This window comes from Trachinotus anak, unplaced genomic scaffold (assembly GCF_046630095.1).
Source record: "Trachinotus anak isolate AG129_WGS33_773 ecotype Australia unplaced genomic scaffold, CSIRO_AGI_Tana_v1 ptg000015l, whole genome shotgun sequence".
Classification (NCBI taxonomy): Eukaryota; Metazoa; Chordata; class Actinopteri; order Carangiformes; family Carangidae; genus Trachinotus; species Trachinotus anak.
In genome coordinates, this window is record NW_027273866.1 from 695,393 (window position 1) to 719,657 (window position 24,265).

At 42.9% G+C, this 24,265-nt stretch overlaps 2 protein-coding genes across 4 annotated transcripts; both read right to left on the minus strand.

Annotated features, from left to right (window-relative positions):
- Positions 1-485: 485 nt before the first annotated feature.
- On the minus strand, positions 486-14,908 carry LOC139633112 (cytospin-A). 3 transcript variants are annotated; one of them, XM_071498540.1, is made up of 12 exons: positions 14,520-14,651; positions 13,935-14,068; positions 11,611-12,237; positions 11,301-11,353; positions 4,914-5,458; positions 4,432-4,528; positions 4,216-4,282; positions 3,528-3,588; positions 3,024-3,120; positions 2,586-2,702; positions 2,445-2,504; positions 486-2,324 (listed from the first exon to the last, which is right to left on the minus strand). In XM_071498540.1, the coding sequence occupies exons 2-12, from the start codon at positions 13,972-13,974 to the stop codon at positions 2,235-2,237; spliced, it is 1,854 nt and encodes a 617-aa protein (XP_071354641.1). In that variant the 5' UTR covers positions 13,975-14,068; positions 14,520-14,651; the 3' UTR covers positions 486-2,234. The 3 variants fall into 3 exon arrangements, with proteins under 3 accessions (XP_071354641.1, XP_071354640.1, XP_071354642.1); XM_071498539.1 differs by lacking the exon at positions 14,520-14,651 and adding an exon at positions 14,697-14,906 and having other exon boundaries at positions 487-2,324; XM_071498541.1 differs by lacking the exons at positions 486-2,324; positions 2,445-2,504; positions 2,586-2,702; positions 14,520-14,651 and adding an exon at positions 14,697-14,908 and having other exon boundaries at positions 3,062-3,192.
- Positions 14,909-16,911: 2,003 nt separating this feature from the next.
- Positions 16,912-24,184, minus strand: LOC139632756 (uncharacterized). Its single transcript, XM_071497937.1, has 2 exons — positions 21,037-24,184; positions 16,912-19,713 (listed from the first exon to the last, which is right to left on the minus strand). The coding sequence occupies exons 1-2, from the start codon at positions 21,085-21,087 to the stop codon at positions 19,420-19,422; spliced, it is 345 nt and encodes a 114-aa protein (XP_071354038.1). The 5' UTR covers positions 21,088-24,184; the 3' UTR covers positions 16,912-19,419.
- Between the last annotated feature and the right edge of the window lie 81 nt (positions 24,185-24,265).

Here is a 24,265-nt window from a genome sequence, read left to right on the forward strand (position 1 = left end):
TCACATTTCAGCTATCTGGTAGACAGGTTTGACATTTTAATTACTTTGTGACAACACAGGGTGTCAGGATGGCAGAAAGGTGGGGTGATAATGAAGCTTTGTCTCTTTTGGAGCATGGATGGAGAACGACGTTAACTTTGTCCTAATGCTCTCAGTCTAAAAACATCTACGACTTAACTGAGAAAAAGATGTCATACTGCTTGTATGCCAGTGTGACACAAAAATACAGGTTACACATAAGAGTTTGTAGCAAAAACAGTAGCATGGAGGAGAATAGCTGACATTGTGGGGCCTGTTTTAACCACTGAGCAGTAATTAAAATGTTCACTAAGGAACATGATGAAACAGGCACAGGGACAGCCTGCATTAACTCTTCCTCACCAGCAGGAGGCAGCAGACTCAAGGCTAACTCATCACTCCAAAGCTCAGCTTTACACAGGAAGAGATGGGAATACTTCACAAATGGACACTTGTGGTCCAGTCTTTTGGAAATACATGTTTACACAACACGTTATTATTTGTTTCATATTAATATTTTATTTCTTTGGCATGTTTTTTCCACACTAGTTACATATAAACATGTTTTACAATACAAGGCGTATTTGTCCTATGACTTTGGCAAAAAACTCGACTTTAAACATGTCGTAACAATACCTGGTGTTTAGTTTCTCAGCACTGGTGAAATATGACAGTGTGTTTGTGCATCTGTGAGGATGCAGGTGGAACGTGACATTGTGTTGAAAGCGGATGTGCAAACCTGTGTAAGCTTGTATTTTTTGCTCCATGTCACTCCTGCAATGCACATCCCTGAGCACCTAAACAGCACTGGCACACTTGAGATAACTTGGAGGCACTTTTTTTTTTTTTAGATTTTGATCACTGCCACATCTCAGTGTTTCCTGTGAGAAAACATGCACTGCCATTCAAAAAGAGAAGTTTGAACTTGGACCAGTCTTCTGACTGGTCTGCAGCCTTGCTACTCAATGCCTACTGAGCTTTTAACAAGACTACAGCAGTTCTGTCAAACCTGCACTGTACATCATTACATTCTTATACCGACAAAGTGCTGACAAAGTGCATATTTACAGAGTGCTAAAAGGGCCAGGAACAACAGAAATCTTTGCAAAGCATCACATACAAGGTTAAAAGGCAAAACATATTGGGAAAAAAAAGGTATTTGACGAAAGACATGTTGTAATACAGTACTTTCTGCCAGTGAAGTACCAGTGTGGAGACATATACAGCAACTCATTCTGTACATTCACCATACTCCACATATTCTGAATTTCTATAAAGGTGGTCTATCATAACCTTTACTTTAAAAGCTACAATATGCAACACTTTACATTAAAAAGGCAGCATTTTGTTAGCCATTCCCTCCTCCTCCTCCTCTTCCTCAGCTGGTCAGATGCTCACCTCTGCACATTTCTCTCAAGTGGATAAGCTGTCTACTTCCAATGTGTCTGAATTCCTCAGACTACATACTGATGTTTGTGAAATGTCAGCTGATTAAGAATATGAAACTTATAAATTCTGAAAGTGGAGTCAATGGTAACAAATCAATCAAATCACTTCCGCAGCCTTGGCCTGGACATTTTCGTATTGACAGACAACAAAGCAGAGGAAACTTCAATCGACAGCAGCAAATTAAAATTTCCAAAGTCTTGTTTTTTAGAGAAAGGAGTGTTTTGACATGAAGCCTTTATCGGGTATCAATATATGTAGTATTGTAACAATTTAATAATGAAATATGTTTTCAACAAAAGGGCTAAACAAAGATTTCCATCCAGTGTTACACGCACATCGATTCAGTAGGGGAAATTTGATTGTATGTAAACACAATTATTCAGTTAATATGTTAAGTATGTCCAATGCGCTAAAATTTTCCACACTCCTTTTCTTGTCTGAGCTGTAAAGTCACATTAAAAACAAGTGGAAATGACCAGAGAACAAAAAGCTGATGTTTATCAGTGTCTACGTCCTCTTGTTATGATGGCTTTTTGTCATTGTTAATGTTGTTATATCCTGCACTTTAAAGTAAAAAGAAAAATAACATTTTAATGTCACGTTTCAAATTGCAGCTTTAAATGTTTGTTTTTTTTTCTCCAGTTTCCCGACACATACCAAAGGTGTGGTATGGTATTCAGGCAGCCGTCATCAGAACAACTTCAGGAGTTTCCTTTGATGAGTCCTTAAGGATCCAGTATGGGATTGTCTGTCAGTACCTGCAGCAGTCACATCTCAAAGTGACGGTACACGCTCTCCACATAGCTCAGGACCCTTTGCCAGTCAGGACCACCTGCTCTCAGCATCTCCTCCACCGTCTGCAGGACAAAGATTTCAAATAAGTTGAGAAGCTCAAACTCAACATTGCATCCATCATAGAAAAGTCAGGTGAGGCTTTACTGTAAAATGGTTTACTTGTAAAATAAACTGGGGCTTACCAGGGATTGTGCAATCCCAGCCGTCTCTCCTGTTTTGAATGCCAGACTCAGATTCTCCTTCTGCAAAGAATGAATCGATAAGCTGAACACTAGAAATCAAACGGTCCTATTCATTGCACAGATGCCAGGCACAGTTCCTACCTTGTTCTCTGGAGTAAGAGTGCTGTAAGGGATGTGTGAGGGGAGGTAGGTGTGGTAGACAGCACAGAAGGCGAGACCATCAGCCCAGCTGCTGCTGAAGTTGGTGATGTCTATATTCTGCAAGGAGAGGAAAGACAGGAAGGGGAATATTAAATGAGCCATCCTGTCAAGCCTGAATTCCAAGAAGGAAAATCAGGAAACTTTTAACAGCAGTATAACAGCATACACTACCATCCATGCAAAATGCAGATTTTGACATATTTTTACAGATGCATGTTTCATTATGTGAAAGATGAAAATATCAATGCAACATTTGCTTGGATGAAAAAAAAAACATTTTATTTGATCTACGTAAAAATTAAATTTTCATTTGAATAAAATACAATCTCAATAGCTCATTTTAAAAAGACATATGCATTAAATCATGTCCAGGATCACCTTATAGCCTTGGGTTCGGATCTGACACCAGCGGAGCAGTGAGTTTCTCTTGGAGCCTCCATGGCGACGCAGCAGTGGGTTGAAACCATCCTGGGACCTTACAACAAGATACAAACTGCTGAGGGCCACAGATGTTTTATTTTAAAACTACAGGAGTTGCTGTTATGAGCTACGGTTGTTTGTGGAGAAAAAAAAAAAAAAAAACACAGTTAACTCTGGTATTGAAAGGAAAACTTAATTAAAACATTGATTTGGATGAGAGAGGTGTCTTGGCCCCAATATTGAGCTTTATGAGTTCAGCAGACAAATGTACTTGAGTCAAAACAAGTAATTAGTTTTACACAGGATGTAGCAATTAGGTTGGTCTCTTGGAAACAATGGTCTGGCGGTGCACGCACGACTTTGTGTGTGTGTGTGTGTGTGTGTGTGTGTGTGTGTGTGTGTGTGTGTGTGTGTGTGTGTGTGTGTGTGTGTGTGTGTGTGTGTGTGTGTGTGTGGACTCACTTGGTGGGAGGTAACTCTGTGAGGGCAGCATTGTACTTGTTTAGAGACTCCTCACGTCTTCCTGCAAAGACAAGCGACAAACCTGCCTTACTTAACAGAGATGTTAGCAAACAATATTATTTACACATCCAGCAGACGCTGAGCATCATCTTCTCTGGCTCTTTAGATGCAAGCTGCTCCAATATGTTCACCAGCCAATCACTCACTTTGTCTGTCTGCTGTTTAGTGCTGAGCAGGGAGAGTACAGAGCGGTTTTGTGTTTCACGTGCATTCCCTTTCATATCACACATAGCCATTTGAGCTTCTGTAAAAGTGTCGGAGCCTCCGTGTGAGACGCTTCGATCAGTGATTGGGTGTTTTTTAAACTTATTTCGGGGCTGCAGCTCACTGTCGCAGTCTGTTAAACAGCACTAGGCTGGGCAGGTGACAGGTGTGTCTACGGTGTCCTGTGTGCTCTCAAAGACAGAAAAGGGGTGAAAATTAGCGTGTTCACCTGGCTGTTGTGTTTACATCAATGCTGATTAGAGCTGAAGCTGATTAATACCCACATCTACTGCAGAGTCATTTGACCTGGGTGTAAATGAAAATATTGTTCCATTCTCCATCACAGACAAAAGCCAGATGTTAGTGGGTCTTAGTGGGTATTTTGACCAGTGGAAAATGGGCTATATTGTACAGAAGCACATACCTATGTCAGTGCTTGACCTGCTCTCTTGACAATCCAGACTTCTTCGGCCTCTTAGTTGCCCCAGGTTCTTGAAAGAAACGCAATTAATTCAAATTAGGGCAAAATCCTTGTATTTACAACAAACCATTGATTAAATGTATAAGCATTTACTGCCCAACAACCAATACAGAACTGACAACTAATCTAACTAATCTTCCCCAAGATAAAGTATCTCACCTTGTTTGTGGGTCCAACTGTTGTGGCAGTGTTGGACTGGGAGGTTCCATTCTGCACAGTGAGGGAGTCTGAAGAGGCAGGTAATCTGGACAGGCTTCTGTAATAATACAATACACATTGAAGAGAACAGACACAAAAAAACAAACAAACTAAATGTTTTTGATGATATTTTTTCTAGGGCAGCTGTTCCACTGAGCTCCAGCTGAGACGCCCTGTAAAAGTCTGTGGATTGAGTGCAACACATTCAAAAGAGGCCACAATCACAGTCCTGACCAAATTTGGTAATAGTTATCCATTACTGCATGCCGTGTAAGAGACAAAAATGTTTAAGTAGTGAAAGAGGCTTTGTTTTAAATATCTGACTGTCTGATCGCACTCAAGAGCCACCCACACAAGATGATGCATCAGTAATGTGCTGCAGAAGTAATACTTGTTTTTGTATATATTCCCCAAAAGGCATAAGGGCAAACAGTTTATCGCACCTTGATCTCTCTGTGGTTACTGTCCTTCGTGTCTCAGTGGATCGCAACTCCTCTCCACTTCTATCCTCATTGGTTAGATTTCTCAGGTAACGTTTAGCCACACCCTTACAGTCTGTTCTCGTCTCCTCGCTGACAACATTCTTCGTCACATCATTCTCACTTCTACTCTCCATCGCTTCTCTTCCCAACCTGTACGCTGCCCTGTCCACGCCCCTCTGGGTCCCTTCTTTGCTCTCAGAAGTGCTTGTTGGTTCTGCGTTGGCCCTCTCTGGTTCCTGACACGGAGCCTGAGCATTGGTTTTGCCTTGAGCGTGAGTGAGCGTTGCCAGTTTCTGCCTGCTCTCCTTTAATTCCCCTCTCAGAGTGACCAGCTGCATATCAGCGTCCTTCTGTCTCTGCTGGGCGGCGGCCAGCTCCCTCTCGACATCCTTGTGCGCCGTTCTGAGCGCTGTAAGCTCCTCTTCTGCCTCGGCTCTCAGGCGGTCTGCCACTGACACTGCCACCTGGAGGTCCGCCTGGAACTGCAGCCATTCCCCACGCTCCGTCTGGAAGGGAAACAGTAGGTGTGTTCACGTCAAAATAACTTTTTTTATTGCAACTGATTGAAAATGCTTTTAATAACACAAACTGATATTTTTGGTGCCTTGTCTTTCCTAAAAGATAAGATGATAATGGCACACAATTAGCCTCAACACATCAGCACATCTAGTTTTTCTTTCTAAATGTTTTCTCTCTGATTTCACCTCATACAACAGTGCTAGCCACTATATTTAATGCTCTTACCCAGGTTTATGACGACCTTTCTCGACACAAAAATATACTTGGCCCATACATTTCTGCTAGATACTTCAAATTATTCATATTAAATACCTCTGCACTTTACTAAGGCTGGAAAGTCATTTCAAAATGCACATTTACTGCAGGTAAAACTTTTCTAACAAGACCTGGAGACCAACATGGGAATTAGCTTTTTGGGTATTTGGTCATAACACAAAGTACTAGACAAATTATACAAAAATTTTGACCTAATGATGACACTAAAATGTTAAAGGATTACAGGGTGATAACGATCACAATTCATCGTTACTTGCTAGCATGGCTCACAAAAGTCACTATTACAAACTCTGAAAAACATCAATCTTATTCAAATTTACTCCGGTGTCTGTAGCTATATTACAATAAGCAATAAAAGCAATTAAAAATAAACTCATAACCAAAATCAAATATTGCAGTTGTAATACGCAACACGCTTTCAGTTGGAATGAAGGATAATGCACTTGGTCTTTTTGCGATTTCAATTATATTTCGAATAATTGTGCAGCCCTAGTCTGTAGCAATAATACATGCAGCTTGTGTTTTCATTTCAGCACTATATAAACAGGTAAACCATGCTGCTACACTTTGACAAGCATTATTTTACTGTAAATCATTTCCCACAATCACTCCATACAAAGGACTAAAATAGGCATTTTTAAACCCCAGCTGCGTCTGAGTGCCAAAAGCAGACATAGATGCACCCTCAGCAGACAATGACTAATCAAATCAAATCAAATGAGCAACATTAGGGGACCAACTCATTAGGACAACTCATTAGGAGGCTACAAGTTGAACTGAACTGAGTGGCAAGCCTCAGCAAGCAAAGAGGAATGGCGCTGGCAAGTCATCTCTAATGAGGCAAAACTCAGCCGAAAGGTTTTACACATGTCATCTAAAATCAACGAACCAAGAATGTGTGCTTAATTTTAAGAAAAAAAAAAAACATGACCCCAAACAAGTCTGGACAAAGACATAGAAAACACATTTAAGCAACACTTTGGGAGCATTGTGAAACTGCCTTCTGTGTCACCATTCCTGTGGTTCAATAAGCATTCTCCTTGTTACCCACTGTAACCCACTAGAAATGAGCTGCACTCTTCCACTGAAACAGATTCAGTTTCAAGATGAGAGGTAACTAAGGTAGACACGGTTTACAGTTTTTAAGAGCATCATTGCCGTGGACATGCACAAACACCACCCCAGACATCAAAAGACGCACTCAGAACCAATGAAGCCAAGAGGAAACCGATACCAGCATTAAAAAAAAAAAAAAAAAAAAACCTTAAGCAACCATCATCATAAAAAGAGAGAGGGAATGTGAAAAGGGAATAGGAGAGAGGGAGGACAATAAAAAGTAGTTGAAATCACACACAGATTTAATGGAGGAAGCATTCAGACTGTGGAGCAATGTAAGCAAGAGTGATGTGAGGGAGACTGTTGAAGAGCGGAAAGGTTGGGAAGGTTGGTGATTAGATGAGGAATGGATAGAGACGTGGAGGAGGAGGCACTATCTGAGCCAAGTCGCTCCCTCATCTGACCAGTGACTCAAGACCACAGCTGGACCTGATTACACTGGAAGCTTACACTTACACTTACACACACACACACACACACACACACACACACACACACACACACATATACATATCATATTCCCCCTCTCTCTCCCACACATACACCTCCCTTATTCTTTTACCTCACCACCAAACCACATTGTTAAGTTTTCTCACACACATCCACACGTTGAGGGCAAAATGGAGAACACTCCCCCTAATGAATAGCAGGGTAGTGGTCTCCATTTGTAGTTCTATATTAAGGAATACTAAAAACACCTCCTACGATCTGGAGGATGTTGTCTTCAGAGAGTCTTTGCTATCTGAATGTGGACACTCCAACTGGAGCATGTCTGTTTAAGGAAACAGGAAGGGGCGCTCCTCAGTTCACACTGAGATAAGGGCGTGGGTTGTCAGTCTTGAGACACACACACTCGCTCAGTCTCTCGAGATCTGACCTAGTGCCCCACTGCAAGACCAGATGTGGTGTCCAGCATCTACAGGCACACACACACTCGCACACACAGACACACTTGTTGTCTGTGCTGTTGATTCACATCTGATTTCCTGACAGTTCCTGGAAAGGGGCCAACACTCTTGGAGATTGTGTGTGTGTGTGTGTGTGTTCTAACCATCTGTCCCTATTTCACCTCCACACCCAGTCTTTCTAACACATACTTGGGGAAACATCCCAACTCTGTAATGGCTCCTCTCTTCAGCTTTTCAGTCTGTGGTGTGCATTCAAAAACTGGTTGAATACACTCTTGTGCCTATCAAGGGACATTTCACCCCCTCTATAGCAGTCACACACGTGCACAGTACAAAATAGCCAAAATATCCCCTGAATGGCTACTGAAATAACTTCAGAGAGCCTACAAGTTGCATAACTAAACATCCACATACATCAAAGAAAAGGGTCCCAAGTCACTGCCATTTACTCTGCAGAGCAAATTTGACACACTATGCACACAAGCCACCTCCTCCAACTCCCAAATTCTCCATGTGAACAGCCTCCGTGGCTTCCAGATACAGCACCTTTTTGAGTCTGGAGCAGCCTAGCGAGGAGAAAAGAGAGCAGATAGAACCTGGAGATCATTCCAGGAAATCTCCGGCAGTGTTCACCTGGAACTGATTCCAAAGCAGGGCTTTGAGAGCAACTAAATGTCCAGGAGGGAGCACAAATCTGACATGCCACCCACTACTCAGCCATGAATAGAGTGTTTTCATTTTTGTTGGTTAAGACAATTGGAGACTGGTGGTGCACATAAGCACAGACAGATGGTACATTGGATAACATCCTTAGTAGTGTGCACACTGGGTAATCATGTGTCCTTTCTCAGAATTCAGTTTAACTACAGTACATCAGAAATACATTATGGTTGTTTAACAGACAGAGAAAGACAGCAGCGTTTGGAAAGTGTGGATGAAGACAGATGAGGAGGCGTGGAGGAGAGGCTTAGCTGATAGAATGTGACTGGAAGAATAATGGCTACTTAAATTACTTGGGGAAAAAAAAAACAGGAGGTCAGAACTACAGAAGAAAAAGGCTTAAGCAAGTTGGGGTCAGATGAAAAGATGGATGGAAGTGGAAGAACAGACAAGGAAGGGAGGGGCAAGATAGTGAAGGGGTGAGAAGAAGACAGAGAGAGAGGAAGGGGTGGAGCATCGCAGCAGAAGTTGTAGGGTAATTGTTTTGAGTTCTTGCGCTCGGGAAGGAGCGGTCAGCTCTCTAATGGAGAAAGAATGAGGGAATGAAGAAAAGGCAGAGAGGCACAGCAAGGGAAGGAGGGGGGGGGGGGGGGGGGGGGCAGCTTCCCTACAAAGCTAAAACCAATTGTACTCGCCAAGACTGTCAATGCATCTGTATGTGTTTGTGAGTCCTCCATCTCACGTGTAACACACACACAAAAACACATGTTCAGCCAGTCACTTCAAGCTGCACCGCACCGCACCCCCCAACCCCCACCCCACCCCACCCCACACAGCACAAAACAAAACAAGTTTTGTCTCCCGAACAGCCGAATGTGAACCCCCTCCTCCGCACTGCACTCCCCTTCTCTGGCTCTCCACAAAAAAGGCTCCTAGGACAGGAGCTAGCTTACATTGCCCTACGGAGGGCCCATGTAAACACAGTGTTGGATTGCCCTGATTTTTTTAATACATGGCTACCTCTCAGTACTACACCACAGTCTCTCTGAGGTTTAGCTGAACTGCACGAGGCTTATATTTCCAGGTCCTTATGGGGATGTGGGAAAGTGGAGGAGAGGGGAAGGGAAGACAGGAGGGAGCAGGGATAGAATATCAAGTAGAGAAAGAAGTGACACCACGGACGTGTGGAGGAGAAGAAGTGGACTACATGTGCATCACATTAGTACTTGCTTGTAATACAATGCAATGAAAATAATTCTGATTCCAATACAAAACAAGAGAATAAAAGAAGCGAGGAGAGTCACAGAGGGAAGAAAGGAGGAGAAAAGAGGTGCTGTCGAGGGAGGCATACTGCAGGTCATATTCCAGCTGTTGTAATCTGTGGCAGATCTAGAGGAAGCTGGGAGCCTCTGGCTACAATCCTCATAAGGGAGGGTCAGGCATTGGAAAGAACGACTGACAGGAAATTACCGCAGAATATCACCATCCTCATAAGAGCATGAATCGCCCGAGCAATTGGACTGAAGAATGTTATTGTGCATGGCTTATCCAACTTTGGGTTTGGGATGTAATAATGGGTCTGTCCAAAATAGCTCTACTGGACAAACATCTTGTGCCTGGATCAGAGAAAGGTAAAATAAACTTTCAGGTTGAAACGTTTGTGAAAGGGTCTCGGTGTAGTGGAGTCTTCACACTCGACACTTTTAAATCTTTAACAATGACAGCAACAGGTGTCCTGCTGCTAACGCTCAAAAATTAGGTTCTCCTTTCAAATGGAGCCACCACATGCAGCCATCTCTGATCAATTCTACGAAGATCAGCTGCAAGAAACTAGAACAGTAGATGAGCTCAAAGATTTTCCTCTTCTGGGCCTCTCTGGAGAAGCAGAGGACAGGAAGACCTCCATTAGCAAAGCTAGAACTCCAAGGGGGCCATTTTAGGGCCTATTGTGATTCGGGTGGGGGTGGGGGGGTGGAAAGTGACAGGGCGTGTTGTGGCGTTATCTCCTGGATGAAAGGTCACAAGCACGACAGCGACTTGGAGTGTGTCACGTTTGCATTGATAGATTGTGTTGTTTTTTCTGGTGCGTTGAAACATAGGACTAGATACAAAAAAAAGCACATTTTAGTTGGAAATACAAAACAAACCTCGACATGAACACACAAAAATTACTTTCTTTTTTGACCTCTAATTGAACATTCATGAAGCCCCACTTCCTGGTTACCAGCTAACTCCATATGTCATGATTTTTAACTTTCATGTGGCACATACCAGTCTAAAAAAAAAATCAGGAGTTTTCAAAGCGGACAGAGGGAGAGCAGCTGTAGCTAGCTAATTAAGCGAACGTTAGCATTATGAGTTTGTTGAAAACTTTGTCCCCGGCAAACTTTTAATGTTCCTGGCTGATTGGTTATAAAACGTACCAGTATGTTGATTTTCGTATTGTTTTTGTTGCAGCTGTAGCTTCCTCGGCCACCATTTTAACAAGTTTGACAATAGGTTGGTGATACTTCCCCTATCGCTACGTAGCCAAGATGGCAACCGTTGCAGAAGAGAAGTGTCCAGCGTTTCACTCCATTTTTTGTACAGTTACGAGTGCAACAGCCATGTACTCATAGTGCACTGCATGTTTCCATAACTGTCAGTGTGAACATACTTTTTTTGCGCTCAAAGTAGCTTGTGTAAATACAAGAAGAACACGAATAAAGACAGGGCTGGCGTAGTTAAAGTTGCCAAGCTGAGAATGAACAATTGCTGTTTGTGAGAGGGGTTTAGCCAATGGTTACTTACCATTAGTATCATACTGAGCACACACCCAACCACTGATAGAGAATATTGAAAAACAAACAACCTTTCAAACACGTCTCACCTGCAAAGTATTCTTCAAAGTCTTCACTTCTGTCAGTAGATGCTTCAGTATCTCTGAGGGAAGGACACAAAAATGTCAGAAGGCATCGCATGCATATCAAATACAAAAAAGAAATGTCAAGGACATGGATTTGCCCTTCTCATGAAGGATGAAGGAAATGTTAAGCCTACAGTTACATGAAAATGTGTAGTTTTCAAACCAAAATTCTGCAGGCCTGAACGTTATTTATTGGAAGTATATAAAGTATACTCAGGAAAAAATGTATCAAACATTGAAACACTACAAGTATAACAGTATATATCACTCTTGCCTGATGTGTTTGTGGCCCCGTCTTGACTGGCAGTGATACCCAGTGATGTCCTACACTCCTCCAGCAGTTTCTCCAGCTCCTCACCATGGCCGTCCCCAGCTTCATTACGAGCCAGTAAAGACTGACTCAGACCACTGTCCCTTTCTCTCCAGTCCTGCCCTGAAGAGCTGCCCACCAAAGGTGAGGCACTACACAGAGAAGAGGGGCTCTTAGTAGGGCTGACAGCCACTGTCCTACCCTGGGATCCTGGAGTCCTTGGAGTAGAGGTTGGAGGACCCCCATTCCTCCCCAAAGCAGCATTTCCTTTAACCACAATAGCTGCTGGTTTGTTACGCACAGGGCTAACTCCAGGGCCAGTGGTTGAGCTGCTGGAGCTGAGTGGTGAATGAGGCCTGCAATCAGGAGCAAGGCTGGAAGAGCTGGGGGTGGTCGGGGTGGTCGGGGTGGTGGGCTGCGATTTCTTCCCAATGGATGTGATGAATGGTACTGGGGGTGGAGGTGAAACTGGGGCTGCAAGCGAAGGTTCAGACGAGGTAGGTTGAAGGAGTTGGGGACCGCCAGGCATGAAAGCCGGCACATCACTTTGTGGAGAAGCAGGAGGAGTGTGGAAACTCTCCCCATGGGCCCCTAAAGAAAAAAAACATTAAATTCAGATGAGATAAGAATGGAGAATACACATTTCAAGAGCCCCTCAAGACATATTTTAAGATTACTGGATACAAGATGTCTCCTACTTCACAGAAATGTCTATTTTCTTTGTATGTGCACTGGAGGCTTTAAGTTTCCACATCACTTGTGTAAGATGTCACAAAATCATGTTTATCCTTATCCGAGATCTGAGTTAATCATCGAGAAACTTCCCCCCTTCAGCAGATGAAAGTGAAAACAGCTCATACATCACCCCGCACAGTAAAGCTCAAACATCCGAGTGAAGTAACAATAAACACAATTTTTTTTTTTTTTTTTAAATTCTGAGTAATTGCGAGAGACACATAGAACTGACCAGACAACTGAATCATGGACAGAGCGACAACAGGAAACAGTTTCGTGGTCACTAATCTGGCATGTTTACACTGAGAACACCATTCAGTGAAATGACCAGAACAACAAGGGCCTTATTGAGCGGCAAACATCCAGGCCATGCCCCTGACGACGCTTTAAAAGAGACATTCCTCTTGGACTGCTCATCCACAGTTTCGCTGCGACACTCATTCTGCACATTCAGGAACGCACACAGACACGGAGGGCAAATTTTATAGAGATGAATTTGCAGCAGTCGGCTGCAAATAAATTTTCAAGCTGGACACAGTTACAATAACACAAGTGATTTTTACTTTTCTCAGCGTTCCTTGCACAACTAATAATAACTTGAGGAGCTATGGGAACCACTGGACATCGTGTCTCCTTCTTTTCTTTCCTCCTTTTCCTTGTTTGGACAAAAGCCTCACTGCTAGCGAAATGAATGTGCCTTTTTCTTAAGTGATGTAAAAGCAGCAGTCAAACATTTGCAAAGTTATGCACCACCTGCTGTAAGGCCAAATCACCGGAGAAGAATGACAGGATTGCCTAATAACTTTCTCATACCACCCCTGCTTCTTAGTTCTTCATTCCAAACCTTAATGTGCTCGTCCAACCATGGGTGGCAGATCGACTGAATGAGAGTGCGTATGTGTGTGTGTGTGTCCATTCAGGTTTGTGTGGGTGTGTATGTCAGATAGAATTAGGCTTCCTATGATTAATCCGCTGCCCTTGTGCTGAGCCGGGGAATTCTGCCGATTCATCACAGCTGGCCTGGCGGGGCCAGAACAAATCACACAGGGACGCGAGGAGAATGACCACTCACTGAGCAACACGCAGGAGGGCTGCCAAGATTCCTCCTGCCGCTCAGTGCACACACAAATACACACACACACACACACACACACACACACACACACACACACACACACACTCTTTCCGCTTGCTTCTCCTTTTGTTGCCTTGAATCTCCTGATTATCCTTTATCCACCCTCGCTTTTTAAGGGATTCTATTGTAGTTTGCTCTCTCCTCCTGTATCTGTCCTCTTTTTTCTCTCCACTATTCTCTTCCTACCACATGAATCAGAGCCTTGAGGTGCGCTGGCTTTATTCTCATAGAATCTCAAAACATGAGGCCAACACACACACACACACACAGTCAGCCATGTGTAGCACCAAATATACGTATGTATCAGGATGCAGACAGTGTAAAGAAAATTCAAAGGCAGTGATTTGATCAGAGTTTTAAAAAAGTAGTTTGAGATTCCTAAGTGTGTGTGTGTGTGTGTGTGTGTGTGCTGACATACCTGTGAGTCCATGGCTGTCCTTGCTGGAAAAGTTGCCCATACTGCAGTAATGGGGTTTGGGCCACTGATGCGGCCCTGCAGGTGCTTGTTGCCTTTTCTGTCAGCCCACACCAAAGTGGCACTGTGGAGGTGACCTACACACACACACACACACACACACAGGACATCCAGTGAGATGATGGATGAAGTCAGGCACTTACGCACTGTTATCCAGCTGAGAAATAGTTCAGTGACTACAGCTCTGAACAGAACCAACACTGGTTCCCTATAAGTTCCTGCATGACCGAGGAAGGAACAGGGAGCCCACGCTGCTCATTTGAATGCTAAGAAAATCAGAGTGTTTAAACAAAGAGGCTGAGCCACTGGGCTGAGATCAGCCGCAGGAGCAGCACACTCTGGTGTGACCACATGTGCCAAACAAAGTGTTGGCATGTCAGGTTTATCTGCATCTGAATGGGCATGAACTGTGCACATGAGAAATGCGCCAAAACCAACACAGAAGCCGCATATTCCGCGCCATCAAACAACAAAACTAGTCCAAGTTGGCAAAACAAATTTGGTAAAACATCTTGATAAGAACGTCACCTAATTTTGTTTGTAAGCCAAACACTTCAACACGCAATCGAACCTTTGGCACAGAAGCTCGAAGGAAATGCGCATCCAAGAGTTTGAAAACGTGTTTAGTTAAGTGAAAGTTGTCTTCGGCCACTACGTTAGAACCAAAACCTTTAAGATGAAGAGCGATAGAGAACTGATACAAACCGCTGAGAGCAGACAAATAAATCCCAAATCTTTGGCTCTGAGTTGTGAGAACTGTTCTTGTCCACGCTTTGCTTCCTCCAGCGCTGCTCAGCCAAGCGCACTGCCCTGGTGAGTCTTCACAGAGCAGAGGGAATGGCCGCTGGAGGAATGCAACTGCATTTCCTTTGAACTAAGTTTAACCTGCGCAACATTTTACAACCAAAAAAAAATATATAAACGTTATAAGCGGGGGGGGGGGGGGGGGGGGGGGGTTTAATCCGCACAGCAAAGCAAAGAGCGAAAAAAAAAAAAAAACTCTCCACAGCGATGATGAGCGGTGGCACCGCTGGATGCGTCCACTGGAGGGCACAGTTAGGCTGTGTTAGGGAAAACCTGTTGCCTCCAGGCTCTGGTGGCCCTCTTCACTTACCTCTTGACTTCCTATGAAGCTGACTCTCACAGGCTGATGACCCACTGACCTACTGCACCAGACACATCCAGGCTTAAACTCCCACAGTTTTAATACCAACTTTTACTGGATACATTTAATGCAAACTTCCCCACTGACTTTTGATGTGGCTCCCACTCCCACATCACTCAAATAGGATGATGATGTTCCAGTGCAACTGCTGTGAACTGGGGATTTAATGACCTTTTTATTCTGACTTCATTGCAGATTACATTCAGAAATCTGGTAGGAGCAAGTGTCATGTTTGAGACAAATAAAATACATTTTCTACGATTACCCAATGTCTGTTGCCCACTGGCTATTTGGGATTTGCAGGCTGTCTGAGTTTATGCAAATAAATACCAGCACATATTAGTACATTGTCTATTTCATGAAGTCTGCGGCAGCAATATTAGTATCTGCACCTGCTTTTTGGATAAACCTATTCAAGTCAAAATCTGAGAGTTTGACCATGATTTTGAATTCATTGCCTAATGTTATCCTCAGTTCTGAGATGTAAAATATCCACTGATGAATCCTGCATCTGCAGATTTGTGAACCGGTGGGTGGGAGGTGGAAGTTCATTGGTATTGTCAGATCCTCCAGGCATTTTTCAGACTCCTGAGGATCTAGTATAGATCAACATCAGCCCTGCCTCTGAGTGTTGAGCCAAGACTTTTTACTTCAAAAACCTCAAAAACCACAAAAACACTTTAGGCCAATGGTACCCAACCTGTGGGCCAGGGCCCACTGCTGGGCCGTGAAGGTATTGCAAGTGGGCCAACAAATAATTTGAAAAACAGTACCATTTTGGTGAAAACATATAATTATATAAAAACAATAAAAATATAAATAGTGTTTTAATAAAAAAAAAAAACATTCTTGTTGTTGTGGAAAAGCTATTTTCATAGTTGTTGTTTTTGTTTTGTTTTTTTACCTCATATTAAGGCCTGTCACTGTGATAAGCAGTGAGAGGAACTTTTATGTTGTCACCAGACCACATGGTATACTGTACTTGTTTGCTATCTCAGTCTGATTGTGCTCTAAAAGATTATATCCATGGCAAAAGCTGAAGCATAAAAATGGATAGCAACTGGAAGAATTAAAAGGAAAGAGAGTCAAGAGACAGATGGTGAATCAACAAGTGATCTTTCCCTCATCAAAAAAAAAGTTTCCCCTGCTTTCAGTTCAATCCTGAATGTTAATGAATCATTATCATTAGAATAAAAAGTGCTCTGAGAACGCATTATGTGGCCTCTGTATTGTTACGAGGTTGGATGGGGGCCACCAACATTTTTGAGATTTCAAGTGAGCCATGAATTGGAGAAGGTTGTAAACCACTGCTTTAGGGAATAGTGTGGATGTGAATGTCAATGACCCCCCAACTTATTTACTTGACCATATCTTTATAGGGGCTATTTGTAAGTTTCCTCTGCGGTGGTGATTGTCACTTGACAAGGGCTTCAGCCATTGTTGCATTTACAAGAGGTTGTGATACACCTTCTGCTTAGCGCTACATCTTCAGGGCAGAGTCAAAGCTACAGTGAGTCGCTAAGTGAAAGTGAGGAGGTTAGCGTGCTAACTGCAGTAGAAGAAAAGAGTTGGCGTTCCTTTCCACAGCTCCTTTAGTAATAGTAGTAGTCCGGATTTTCCCTGTATAATAAGGACATGATTTATCCTAACAACAAAGATGACCCATCACATGAGACATGGACTTTTACGGGAGGTTTGGATATAGTACATATGAATTCTAAAGTCTACACATGGCTGAATGATTAAACTGTTACAAAGTGGTCCAATCACTTTAATCTTAATTACAGCAAAACAACATATTGCGCTTTGGCTAAAGACATATTTATTTCAAAAAGAACAACTTCATAACACAGCACTGTACAGAAACACTCACAGGTGTGACTAAAGTGCAACAATAGAGTATTGTGTTTGCCAAATGCTTTTATTTCATAAGTCTCTTCTAACATCTTGTCATTAAATATCAATTATATTGCTAACACAGTGAATCTCTCCTCTAAATGGACACAGCTGAACTCGAGTTTGTAGACCTTTATGGATTGTAATGGATGAGCACTGATGTGTGAAACTCCCAGCAAACAGGAGGAAAACTGTATTTTATTCCAACAGCAAACATGTTTTCAGATATTCCTTTTGTCAGTGCGCCGTCTTGGCTGTTCTCCCTCATAAACTGTACAATGCTGGGTGAAACAGGAAGTTTGCTGCAGTGAGGAGACAAACTCTCCCTCACTCTCTGACTGAGATCAATAGGTTTGCACAGTGCTCTGTGCTCACTGTGCACCACTGCAGTGTAGAGAGAATTCATCAAAACCAGCCAGGTGCATCACACAACCTCCAACCCCTGCCCACATTGATTTCAAACTCATGGGAGTGCATTGCTTGACCATGATTATAAAATGCATTCGGTGCCAGCATGTCAAATACTTTCAGACTTGGATTTTAGAGCAGGGGAGGACCACATCGAATCATACATGTATCTGATGTATCTGTTATTGCTGAAAGGAAAGTTTTAAAAGTCCTGATTTACCCTCTACTTTTCACTCGGCTGTATGAACACATCCTGTTGTTTTTAGACCATCACAAGCCCATTATGAGTAAGGTGACCAATTCAGTGCGTGATGCCAGTTGGAGCCATTAGATCCCTCTGCTGAGTGGATTATGGCAATTTTGTTGGTGACCTACTGCACTAGCGTTCTCAATTGTCACTACCGGGGCTCTAAAAACTCCCAGCCTGCCACAACTAGCCGCTGGTCCAATTTGGCAGACAGACAAGAATGGCTCTTCAGCAATGAAAAAATGGATGACAAGGTCTGGCTGACCTCTAAGTGATGAAACACTCAACTTTCTCACCATCCTTGTTTTCCACAACTTCCCAGAATACTAGTAAAACCGCCTTCTCCTGTCCTCTGTTTATGGAGAAATAAAAGTCTCCCTTTTATGACTTGTAACACCGTCATATCGGATTCAATTGATTTCTACATATCCATACTCAGCATTAGAGGCAGTAAATTTAAAGACAGTATGTCCCTGTGCAATCCATAAGGCACAGCACGCATTCTCAACCACGCTCAGTGACTCGCCAAATCTTAAATCCCCTTTAACTGCCAAATGGAAACACCAATCCCATAATCTATAAATCCATGTATGACAGTAGGACGAATGGTGGACACCGCAGGGGGAATGGTACAAAGTTGGGATGCACAGGAACTGTCTGCCTCTCATGGGTCCTTGTCTCTCTAATACCAGATTAGGTTAATGAGTGTGTGTGTTCCAGGAGTGATTCTCTACCTGGGTTAATCCCCACCGAGGACAAAGGTTTATCCAGGAGGAATCACCATTCTACCACCCGCAGTATCTCAGGCAGGTGAATTAGGATTCATAATCCAGCAAGGTGTACAGTATTTGTGTTTACATGACTCAGGTCTTCATCTCAAATGTTAAACAAACTTAAATATATGTTTTCTATCCACAAAACTGCCCTGCCACACTGCTATTTCTCCACCACCCTGACCAAACTCATGGAGAATGTAACTTTTCAGAAAACACAAAGCCACTGGTTCGGCCCCAACCTGCGCCTTCCACGGCTGTCTCCTGATTGACAGCCGATGCCAGACCGCGCCAGCAAATGCCCAGGCTTCTTGATGGATGGCACCTGCTCCTCCTCGGAGGAAATCAATTGAAGTCATGGGCAGGGATGGGATGCTCAAGCACTTACACATGGCTGTCTGCCTGGGGAAGGTTGGGGTGGGGGGGTGGGGCGTGAGGGGGGCACAGAGAGAGGGTTGCCAACCATCTGTGTGCAGAGGGACACTGCCAAGCGTCAGTCCCTTATTACGCCAGGCCTCAAAAAGACACACAATGTCTCCAAATTAAACATGTTAGCTCATTCAAGCTACATTCAGCAACAGTCTTTGGGAAGTTCCAGCATCATTACGTACTCATCCAGTCATTCACATTGCCTAGCGTCCTCTCAGCGCATTTAAGACTCCAATATTAATGACTAATTGATGCAATCCAGTATAATTTAAACTACTTCTGTATGTGTTGCACTACTTACAGTATTCTATATTACTACAAGACCTCACACCCAGCTTCCTGCCAACATACTGGTTCAGTGAGCAATCCACACCAGCACATCTTCAGAGAGCACATGGGCCACATTGGTGCAATGGGCCAGCATAGCTACAATCGTGGATGTACAAAAGTGTAGTTACTGGAACTCAACCAATTATGTTGGCCCGCCTAAATCCAACCAAAAATCACATGTTAGTTTAAGGGAACTTTCTGGCCCACAAAGGAGGGAGGTGGGACCTCCTGGCAGGCATTGGCCCGACGAGTTACATCCAGGAGGGGGGTCCTATGGGCCGCTGTGCCCACCGTGGTGGCATCAGTGTGTGTGCCAACCCACTGCAGCACACGGGCAGAGGGCCGGTGGTAGAGAGCCAGCTGCCTGGAACTGTAGCCGCACATTCCGATCCCCACAGCCCCCAGCAGCACCGCCATACCGGGCATGGTTTTCTCAGCTGGAGGCGTCAAAGACACATTGTGGTAGGCCTGAGTCTGAAGGGGGAGAAAAGTGGAAAGTGAAATGTGATCAGGTGAATGTTGAATTATTTTGGTGTGAGCACGTAAAACGAATTGTTACAGGCTGTCAAAGCAATCCAAAAATAACACAACTACCTTGCAATGAACAACCAGTTATGATTTGTTAATGTCTAAAGTATATACATGGAGATACATTTTAGTTCTTAATACCACAGCACAGGAAGACAACATGCTTTGCAGCCCGTTTTCCAAACAATCGTCTGCATCAAATGAGTGAGCCATAATGTGCTCACCTCAGCCCCCACCTCATCCAACCCTCCCACCAATGCCCAAGAGATTAAAAACCCATCTTCTCTCATTTACCAAATCGCAGTCTGTCTCTTCCGACAAACAAAGAGCTTGCCTATTTTGCAACATGGGCAATTTCCTCCATTGGCCCTTGACTATTATGAAGAGCATAGAGGAGCAAATAATAGAAACGTCATAGTTTCTAATGGAGCTGTGTCACAGGCAGTTAAGAAGCCATTCTTGCGGCTCACTCACCCAGTTCCCATTTCCATTTACAATGCAATGAACTGTTGTAGGCTCGGATTTCTCCATTGTTTGTGGTAAACAGCGCAAAAAAAGTGATTGTGTTTTGTGAGCTAAAACAAAATGCATCCTACAATTACAGAAACAGTAGCCTGGGTGGCATTTATAGTATAATATGCTGGTACTGTTTTTCATCATCTTGTCACTCCTGAATCTGGTGAGGTGCTTGATTGAAAAAAATGGCTGCATAATGGCACCATGAGACTTAGTGAAACCAACTTGCTGTATGCTCAGTCCCAGCCTATAAAACTGTGCTTACTCATAAAGCTGATACCTTGAAAATATTCATTACATCAATGGCTGCTCTATGAACTGTTATTCCATCTGCCGCTTTCTTCTACTCCTCAAGGACCAGTAAAGACAGAGCATGTCAGGCACCATGCAACCGAGACTTCAAATCCAAGACGCTAAGAGGGCTTTCTGCACTTTTCTTTTAAAGATCTTAAAATCAAAACAAATTGAACTGTCTGGTGGAGATAAATTGCAATAAAGTTCTATGCACTGCAGACAACTTCTACTGACTCAGTACTTTGAGCCCCTAAAACCCAGTAGTGCAGACGGCTTTAGTGCCACTGTGCATCTAAGAGTAAAAATCACAGCAAATGAAAATATGCAGTGGGTGATTACAGATCTACTTGACATTTAAACTTATCCACCCTTATAACAAATTAGCATTTCTTATTTTATGAATGGTAAATGAACAAAACAATCAAATTTTCCATAACTTGCCAGCCCGCTCACACTTACCTGCAGCAGCCTGATGTAGCCTGGGGTCAGTCTTGGGAGTCTGGAAAACATTCTGGAAAGTTCAACGATGGCCTTCCTCTTAGATCAGGGATAAATTAAAGGCCAGGTAACAGTTGGCTCTTTCTCTCTCTGAAGCTCCTCTCCCCGGACTCCCAGGCTGGGAAACCCACCAGCAGAGGGTCTGTCTGGTTGTGTATCTGTGACTCTTCAACCTGTGCTCAGCTCTCTGATGCAGGACAGTCTGGTCAGCCCTTATAATGTCCTGTCTTTACATAACAGGCAGTCTGCAGGTGGTGCGTCTAAGGGGATTACAAGAGCTGGCACACAGGGACAAAGAAGTCAGTCTAAACAGAAGGCAGGCTGAATCAAGCATAGGACTAGGTGACACTTAATATTCAAGTGGTGTCATATTGAAATTATGTAATCATACTATATAATTGTATAAATTACAGTATTCTGTTGTTGAAATTAACAACTTAAAGAAAACTGTAAAAAAAAAAAAAAAAAAAAAAAAAGATTCTTTATTATATGCAGTTTTGTCTGATGTTTTGAATAACAGCATTTCCTGTGTAATCTTGTACACATTAATTTTGCAACACTGTGATGACTATCAATACATAAAAGAATATAAATGTACACTGTCCGTACTGTCAATTTCAATATTTTGGTTTCTGCTCAGAATGTTTTCAGAGTTTTGATGCATATTTCCATCTGTTTGAAGGGAGAATAATGCCAAAACAAAGTGAAAAACAATGAATGAGAACTTGTTGATTACTGGGTAGTGATAAATCACATTAGCATCAAAGTGTAAAGGAACTCCTTTAACAGCCTTGTACAGAAAGCACCGAGTCATTTGAAGCCAGAACCACTCGAGTCTGCCATGTGGGCTGATTTGGATGTTTTCCTGTTGATGCTGAGAATGGCTTCTCCTACCATGTCAGCAAATTTCTGTAAGCTTTAATATCCTTCCTGGCCTCAGGGTCCTGAGCTTAGAGGGAGGTCTTATAATGAGGTAGCTGCGCTGATAACGTCTCTCTTGGTGGACGAGAGGAATTCTGTCTAGTGAGAGCAGCCAACAATGACCTTCTCCACATCTTTGGTAATAGGACCCAATTCTGCCTCCCAACTCATGCATCCATGAATAATCTCAAACCCTGGCAATAATGCTGCAAAGTCGACATGATGCCACTGAGACTTTTGATGCCTAGCGGGTTTGTTAAAAGAAACCATGCAGCGTTTGCAGCTTTTAAAGTACTACAGGTGGGGGAAAAAAAAATCACTAATCAATTCTAGAAACTATAAAACAGGCAAATAAAACATATTTACAAGACCAAGACTCATGCCAGCAGCATAGTGGTGCTTTGAGCTAAATACTACTGTGACAATACTAATGTGCTAACATTCTCCAGGTAGGCCTATAATGTTTACATTTGCTAATAAGAAGTAAACACAAGGCTAACTCAGGTAAATAGTAATATAATTCATTTCACAGGAATTTGGTTATAAAGTACAGTATTGGATAGGTTAACATTTTGACCTCATGATGGTACTAGCTGAAAAGTTAAACCTGCTGTAACTTTTGGCCATTTGATTACAAAGGAAACTAGATGTGAACACAACACTGATATGTTGTTTTAAGCTAGGAAGCAACTTTGGCAGTCATTTGGAGTCGTGTTTCTGGCCGTCTATGTTAAGTCCAATTTTATTCTGCCTTTCCATGTGGAGGCAAATTACAATGGATTTTTTTTTTTTTTTTTTTTGCTTTAAGCTGTGCTGCCTGCTGTGGCCAAAAACGTTACATGAACTGTAAGAATGAGAGTTATTATAAAAATACAGATTATAGCTGATTTAAGGGATAACCACAGTTATTCATACAAGTTATCCTGATGGAGAAATGAACATCTTCACCAAATGTAATGGCAATCTATCCAATAGTACTGCAACATGTGAACATCATCGTGGTGCTAGAGGAAAAGTCAGTCTTTGGGATGCACTGTTTGGGAACCATGAAGGTCAGTACCAACTTTTATGCCAATCCCTCCAGTAGTGGTTCAGATATATCACTGGACTTGTGAAAAATGTTGACCTACCGATAATGCAAGAGGATATCAAGGGATTGTCCAAGTTGTTAGGATTCATGCTCTGGGCTTGTAAGTTTTTAAAGTTTTACAGCAATCCACTGAATAGTTGTTGACTATTGTGACCAAGAACTAAAACTACAAAGGATGAAGTCGATACTATGTTACATAAGCATAACATTCAATGTGTTCTTTGCCCTTATCGTCCCCTCTGGCTAATGTCTGCAGAATGAGCCCATGAACTTCCATCAGACACAGCACCTGGTGCGTCCAGCCATGAATAGAGGCCACAGATGGCTGACCTCATGCTAATTGTTCAGCACTATGACACTACACACACACTGCGAGCTGTGTGTTACAGTGCACAGTGTAACCTGCTGGTTTCTACTGGTGCATCCCAGTCCTAACAAAGACAACAACTCCTCTGAAGCTGGTATGTATCTTACAGCCCTCACACAGATCATCACTGTCCAGCCGGGATAATTCTCTGCCCTTTTCCTGAACTCACTCCTTGGCATTGAGCTATGGGTAAATGTATCAGAATAGATTACCTGAGCTCTAGACAGGGATGGCGATGTGGGAGGTTAATCTACTGACTCCTTGGGTGGTACTGGATCCTAAGACCCATCAACAAAACACTGTTGCTATTTTGAGTGTACAGTTAGACAACAACAACATGAGGTTGTGGGAATAATATAAGGGGCTAGTTATTGTTCTTTATCATTCAGCCCTGTAATGAATATCTGCTGAGACACCATTAGTGTCATGCCTATCTGAAGACTATCAATTAACGTAGAGCAGTTAGGGGAAACAGCACATTTGAAAAGGCATATGGAATAGCAACATGGTCAGAAATTGATTTGTGGGGAGTGCGCTGTAGATAATTGAGGAGCTATTAGGTTAACCGGTTGGGTTTAAATGTCATAACATCTGCAAAGAATACTGGAGCTCAGGCAGAGCTGACATTTACTTCTCTGACAATTACAGGGTTAGATCAGGAGGACAAGTGCGATGTTAATTGAATGTCTAATTAATTTGAGCTACATGAAAAACAACTAACAAACAGGGAGGTAAGTAACAGACTTGGCCGATCATGACAACTTCAAGCTTACTCATTGTGGGTGGAAGGATTTGCAAAGCTCAGGATTAAC